This window comes from Notolabrus celidotus, chromosome 1 (genome assembly GCF_009762535.1).
Source record: "Notolabrus celidotus isolate fNotCel1 chromosome 1, fNotCel1.pri, whole genome shotgun sequence".
NCBI classification, from domain to species: domain Eukaryota; kingdom Metazoa; phylum Chordata; class Actinopteri; order Labriformes; family Labridae; genus Notolabrus; species Notolabrus celidotus.
Genome location: NC_048272.1, coordinates 24,972,760 through 24,980,137, shown reverse-complemented (window position 1 = coordinate 24,980,137; position 7,378 = coordinate 24,972,760). Strand labels below are relative to the sequence as shown.

Genomic DNA, 7,378 nt, shown 5'->3' with positions numbered 1-7,378 from the left:
ACAGCGCTGATGGAAACAACTCCCACTGTAATTAAGATAACTCTGATTAATCAAAGAGGCTCAATCAACCAAGACGCTCTTCCTTCATAATCGAGGCGTATGAGATGCGTGCATTTGCATAACTTAACAGCAGTAACTCTGAATGACAGTCACACGTATCAGTTTTATTCAGGTATCATACTAAGTACTGTGGGCTAGAAACTGAATGGATTAACAAGTAATTATTATTTTATATTTCTGAGAGCCTCACACTGTTAACAGGCAGACATTTCCAAGCACTTTCCAGCTATTGAAAGCAACTCAATATGTTGTTTCATCTTTTTGTCACCATGACAGCAGGCATGCCTTGATACATTTGTTTTCATCTCTTGAAGCCATGGTCACTGATGCTCACTGACATCACCTGACCATTATCTGTCTATTGTTTTAACAGGATGCAGCAGCCAGCTACGACTTCAACGACAACGATCCCGACCCTTTCCCCAGATATGACTCCACTAATGAGAACAAGTGAGTAACCTGCAGAAAAGTGACATTCAGACATTACCTGGCTGTCCTGTTTTAAAAAATCCCTCTGTGGCTTGGTTATTGTAGGACCCATCTCTGTGTTATAATAAACGAGCACAAAGTGAGCACAAATTGGCTGTTAAAGTCTGATGAAAACAGACTCTGCCAAAGAACAGAAATATTTCCCTTCATTGGATTCAGTTTGCTGCCTCGTCCTTCTTCTTCTCAGTCTCAACGTTTTTTTCCAACCATACCTGAAGTTAATGATTCTGCTGTTACACACAGACACACACAGACACACAAACAAATTCCTCACTGTCAACGGCCGTGTGCTCTTTTGTTATGCTCAACACCTCAATGTCTCGATACATAATTGCAAATTCACACAACCAAAGAACTTCAGGCTCTATCACTACAGCCAGTACACTCTGCTCTGAAGATGACATTTAAGTGAAGTTGTGAATTCAAACTATAAAGTAAACTCTTGATATGAATCTTAAATTCTATTAGATAAAGGAGACAGGTAAACGTTTCAAATGAGGCAATCAGGAATTTTAATTTAATGCAAAATTTATGCAAAAAAAACTAAAGAATACGAACTGCTTTCATACAGAAATGTGCAAATATCTGTTTCTTGCAATATTATATACCAAATCACACCTGACAATGTCGTTTTAACTTCATGTATGAATGAATGCATAGAACTCCTGTAGTATAAATGATTTAATGTATGTTTCTTCGTAGACATGGGACTAGGTGTGCTGGGGAGATTGCCATGCAGGCTGACAACAATAAATGTGGTGTTGGAGTCGCGTACAACTCCAAGGTTGGAGGTAGGATATCTACAACATGCTACTTCTTATTTTTCTATGTCTGTTTGTACATTGTCTGTTTTTAGATAAGGAACAGTGACTGAAAGGTTAATTTGCTGTAGTCCTGCTTGATGTCATGGTACTGACTGATTTAATTGACATTAAGAGTGATTGATTTATTGCTTTATTTGCTGCAAAGTGCATTGATTAAGTGAAGACACATCAGTAGAAGCACTGCTTGGTCTATGCAGTGTGCTTATTCCATCTTTTTCAGAGGCCCATTGCATTTCTCTCCAAAATATATATAAAATGGAAATTTTGTTCAAAACCTAATCCTTGGAACATTGTAAGATTACTGCAGAATTTAAATGCAAATTGCAATGGAAAACTGCATGTCACTGGACTTTTACTTCAGTTATTTTTTTATAGCCAGAAGGGAAGAAAGATGTCCTGAACGCAGCCTGATTTTTATCACCAGATGGTTATGCAACGACACTCTCCAAAATAACTGAGCTCTGATCCACCTAAACAATGGCTTAAATATTAATGCTGAAACATCTGAAGGGCTAGATTATAAACTGGTTCTTAACGACGTTGAAGCACCTGCATCTTAAAATACCACACCACAAATCTGGATGCCCTAAAACCAAGTTATTACTTTTTTTCTGACTTTTTTCAAGGGTTTAGAGTATTCTGTATTTTTTTTGTTTGTTTGTTCCTCTTTATTGTAATAAGTTTAAAAATATGCATTATTTGGAGATTCACCCATGAATTCCAATGCCATGGTAGGATGAATAATGAATAGGGTATTAGTGCTATAATATTCTCATCCCTCCCTGTTTAGGAATTCGTATGCTTGATGGGATTGTGACTGATGCCATCGAGGCCAGCTCTATTGGCTTTAATCCAGACCATGTGGACATTTATAGTGCCAGCTGGGGACCGAACGACGACGGCAAGACGGTGGAAGGACCCGGTCGCCTAGCTCAGAAGGCTTTTGAGTATGGCATCCAGAGGGTAAGCAGTTATTAGAAGGATGAGGCAGTGCTTACTCACATTCAGCGGGTGTGATATCAGACTGTGGCTCCTAATGGGAGCTATTATCTGTGGCAGCGATAGGAATCAGATAAAAAGGAATCAATAAGGGTGACGTGTTCAACTGCTGGGAATAAAGCTTCTAATGACAAAACACTATTAGTTCTCATAAGCTAAGAATAACTGTTTCTATTATAACCTTGAATTCCCAACATTTACTACACTAAATAACAAAACATTTCAGCGCTTTTTTTTTTTACGAGACAGTAACTGATCGTACATCATTCTCTCTCATGTTGGTTGTGTCCTCTGCAGGGTCGTGGCGGGAAAGGCTCTATCTTTGTTTGGGCATCAGGTAATGGTGGCAGACAGGGCGATAACTGTGACTGTGATGGTTACACAGACAGCATCTACACCATCTCTATCAGCAGCGCCTCCCAGCAGGGCCTGTCTCCCTGGTACGCTGAGAAGTGTTCCTCCACTCTGGCTACAGCATACAGCAGTGGAGACTATACCGACCAGAGGATTGTAAGCAACCCCACCTGTTAAGTTACATCATGTCAAATAGTTTCTTTCAAGGGACATTTCATGTTATTAAAGATTATCTTGTGGCAGGAATTTTATTTTTATGCTGCTCTTTTCCTGTTTGCTTTCAGACAAGTGCAGATTTGCACAATGAGTGCACTCAGACTCACACTGGGACGTCAGCCTCAGCCCCGCTTGCTGCTGGAATATTTGCCCTGGCACTGGAACAAAAGTAAAAACACTTCTGCAGCACATTATCTGCGTGTGATCATTTTTAAGTGCATTTCGAAACTCTACGTCAATAGGCGTGAAATCTCACTGGTCTTTATTTCCTCCATCAGTCCAGATCTCACCTGGCGAGACTTGCAGCACATTGTGGTCTGGACCTCTGAGTTCGATCCCCTGGCCAATAATCCGGGCTGGAAGAGGAACGGAGCAGGACTGATGGTCAACAGCCGCTTTGGCTTCGGTCTTCTCAATGCCAAAGCTCTGGTGGACCTCGCTGACCCAGCCACCTGGAAGCATGTGCCTGAGAAGACGCAGTGCATCGTCAGGGATGATTCTTTCCAGCCCAGGTTAGTGAATACACCACGGCTCTCAAATACATTTTGATTCAAGTGGGGAAGTTATTTCTCTCTCCTAAATTTTAAAATTGCAAATTGTTTTTTTTAAAGCTGCAAGATACAATTCACCCAAATTAAGCATTCAGTGCTGTTAGAATAATAATAATAAAAAAACATACTTATATTTGTATTGGTGGCAGCTAGGCACATTTAAGTTTAATGTAAATTATTAATTCTGAAAATGTGCTCCCATATTATATTTGTATAGATGGATAAATGATAGATATATTTGGATAAATAAATCAAATGATAAAATCAAAGACAAAAATATCTTCCCCTGCTGTTGTCTCCCAGATGTTTGGTTTGCTTCCCTGTATGCGTTCATGGCCCATGAAACAAATCTTAACTTGGTCTTTAAAATAACCATTCCATTGTACCACCTGCAGGCAGCAGCTGCAGCCATCAGGAATCTGTGTTCCTTAAAGTGTCCGTTTTACAATTTATTTTGGATTATGAGACTCAATAGCACCCGCACTTAGTTTCCCCATTACCTTGCTACATCCCTGTATAATCCCGAGGATTTGGCTCCACGTTTCTGTCAATGCTTAGTGGTCTACAACCCCCTCCAGCTTTATGCCAGCTTGAGCACAAAAATCCTTTCATTCATTCTTGGGAGAGATGGGGATTAACTATCTGCAAATGAATGACCAGAAGGATCCAAATCTGTCAATGCATCTTATGCACGCTTGTAATTTACTAAATACCTCCCAAATTCTGGGTTGTTTTCGAACCATCACATGTGATTTGTGCAGCAGGTGTAGCAGTAATCTGTTTTTTTTCCATCCTGCGGAGCTACATACTGTAATGAGAAGATGGCAGGGTGCTACAGGGAGAGCTGTTGTCAACTCACTCCTGCTATTTTAATTCATCCCACAGGGAGCTGAAGGCAGCGGGGGAGATCACTATAGAGATTCCGACCAAAGCTTGTGCGGGCCAGGAGAATGCAGTCGTCTCATTGGAGCATGTGCAGGTGGAGGCCAGCATTGAATATACCAGGAGAGGAGACCTGCATATAACACTCACCTCCCCAGCAGGTTAGCTATGTGCACATAAACACAAAAATAGACTTGTGGGTGAAATAACAAACTTCTAAAGTGATCTTTTCCTTTTGATTATCCATCAGGAACCAGTACAGTGCTGCTGGCAGAGCGAGAAAGGGACACGTCCGCTAATGGTTTCAGAAACTGGGACTTCATGTCTGTGCATACATGGGGAGAAGATCCCTCTGGAACATGGAGTCTAAAAATTACGGATACTGTGAGTTATCTACCTTTTTTTTTTGCCAGATTTTTACTGTTGCCCCAAATTTGTAGCTGCAGTACATGCTTTATTGGAATAATATACAGTAGATAATAATGCAACTAATGTGTTTTACATAAAGCTGGGTGTCTGTCTGTGTGTCCTGACGTGTAACTGTCACTATTTCCCCTCACAGTCAGGACGAATGGAGAATGAAGGCCGGATTTTGAGCTGGAAATTGATTCTTCATGGGACGTCAGAGAAACCAGAGCACATGAAGAAACCAAGAGTATATGTTCCTTACAATGCTGTGCAGAATGACCGCCGTGGTGTTGAGCATATGGATGACATGATGGAGGTGAGTACAGGGCTACCTAATTTGACACAAAAGGTTACATGAATAAAGCTGGACTTGATGTGAAATGGAAAGGACTCGTTTCACCTTCACTTCAGGTCATGGTCTAGTTCCAACCTGCTGGGATTCTTATTTGCCTAACCAAATGCTCTCTACACATTATCCCTCTTCCTGGCTACCAACTAAAGATATACTAGACATTAGTACATTCTAAATAAAAAATATTGACTTTAAGAAGCTTTTATTGATTTGAAAAAGATCAGCAACTTAGCTTAACTTCTCCCTATCAGAGATGGTTAGGGCCCAGTAGCTCCTCAGGCTGCTCTTCACATCAGTGCCAGGTGACTGCCATTATTTCCTGACTCTCAACCAGTCTGAGATGGAAACTAATGTCAATGCCACAATCCCAATGTAAACTACTGCTTTTGCTGCTGTATCAACAAGCAGAGGCAAATTAACTTGAAATGGCATCTGTGATCACAAGAAATAATAATAGTTTTTATGTGATCTTGACCATTCAGAATTAAGTATAATTCACCTGGGTACTTTATGAACAGAACACCACACAGTTGCTATGTTATCAACCTTTTAATGCATTTTCGGGATTTTTTCATGCCAACGCACCAATGACATTCCTCCTCTCTGTATTTTTTTTGCAACAGGAGCCCACACAGTCCAACCCACCACCAAAGACTGAAACTGTACAAGCCCCCATTCCTTCCAACCCTGAGGTGGAAACAAAAAAGCCACCAAATACTGTCTACTCCCCTTCTCTGGCCCTGCTGCGTCTCCTTCAGACAGCTTTCAACAGGCAGACCCCCACTCTAAAGCAACCTCAGTTTGCAGCCAGGGCCCCCTCCTCCTCCTCCACCTGGGGGAAGCAGCAGCCAGGCCGCAGCCTCTCTCCTCCTGCAACAAGACTCCCCCCAAAGATGTTGTACCAGGCTCTGGACATGATCAACAAGTTCCGGGGCCCTGAGGACAGTGTCTACAGCGACTACACTGACGGCTTCTACAGCAACAAGCCGTACAGGCACAGAGATGACCGACTGCTGCAGGCCCTGTTTGAGATGATCGATGACGCCAGCAACTGAAGACAAGATTCAAGTGGAAAAATGAGAAGGAGAGGAGGAGAGGAGGATATAGAAAAGGAGAGGAAGATGTAAAATGAGGGGAAGGCATGTTTATGTGTTGGTTGGGGAGCAGAGGAACAAGGCAAAGAGAGGGGGGAAAGCAAAGAGATGGGATTTAGAATTTGAGGATTGGAGGGAAAAAAAAATTGAGAAATTATCTGATTTTACCCAGAATGCTGCAAATGTGATCTCTTTACCTTTGTTTACAATCACCATTCACCCATTTGATATTTCATTCAGTTAGTAATATTTGCAGCAAATACACACTTCAAAACATGGACTTCATAATATGAACTATACCTCTGTGTAGTGACAATTAGAGCATTTAAGATTCTAGAGAAAGGCCTTGTCTCTCTTCTCTTCATCGCCTGCTCAAGCATGCCACCTTAGAGTATAAGTTTTGTATTGGTATCTATATATTATCAATATATATTATTCAAAGACGATGATTGTAATATGGTTTTGAATACCTGATATCCAAACTCCTCACTTTCAAAAATTATTTTTCCAATTAAGTTCGCCATCTTTCACTCATTCAACTTTTTTTTCCATATGTTGAACTGCAACGGGACACCTTTAGAGGGCAAGTTTATCCCTTAAAAAATGACTTCAAGTCTTTGAATTTGAGTAAGCATAAATTCAAAAAGGAGCAAAACTTAAAATAGATCAGCAATGTGAAACATTTAAACTGTGTTGACAAAAGATTTATTCTCAGGGTGTCAACAAAGCTCATGAGAGTTACAGAAAAGTATTCTGGACTCGTCAAAGTGTTTAAAGAAATATATTATGGTGTGACAGATCTTATACTCAAAAAATGTGTACAAAAAACAAAAAGCCAATACATAAGTAAAAAGGAGAAATGTTATTATGATGATAAGGAATAATAAATGAAAGATGGCGTCGCCATTCAGTTGGAGTAGCGATATGGTGAAAAGTGAAAAATAATAGATTAATCTTCTTTTTGTGCAATTGATTTAATTTTGTACAAGTACAATGCTGCATTAAATGGAATATTTTTCTAAGGATCCTCATAGTTTATTGAAATATTATATAAGGTATCAAACCCTTGAACAGTTTTATTTTCTTGTGGCACTAAATACCTGCTTTGTCACTGTAATTACCAGAACTACAAATGTACACTGCCAAAAT

The 7,378-nt window shown here is 40.3% G+C and overlaps 1 protein-coding gene across 1 annotated transcript in view; it reads left to right on the top strand.

Moving 5' to 3' along the window:
• pcsk1 (proprotein convertase subtilisin/kexin type 1) overlaps nt 1–7,139 on the top strand; it is a 12,958-nt gene extending 5,819 nt beyond the window's left edge. The window contains exons 5-14 of the mRNA XM_034701096.1: nt 434–510; nt 1,252–1,340; nt 2,164–2,336; nt 2,670–2,882; nt 3,011–3,111; nt 3,221–3,454; nt 4,379–4,536; nt 4,626–4,759; nt 4,938–5,099; nt 5,759–7,139. Of these exons, the coding sequence (XP_034556987.1) occupies nt 434–510; nt 1,252–1,340; nt 2,164–2,336; nt 2,670–2,882; nt 3,011–3,111; nt 3,221–3,454; nt 4,379–4,536; nt 4,626–4,759; nt 4,938–5,099; nt 5,759–6,190 (1,773 nt within the window). The 3' untranslated portion in view covers nt 6,191–7,139. The remainder of the gene's footprint in view (nt 1–433; nt 511–1,251; nt 1,341–2,163; nt 2,337–2,669; nt 2,883–3,010; nt 3,112–3,220; nt 3,455–4,378; nt 4,537–4,625; nt 4,760–4,937; nt 5,100–5,758) is intronic.
• Nucleotides 7,140–7,378: the final 239 nt, after the last annotated feature.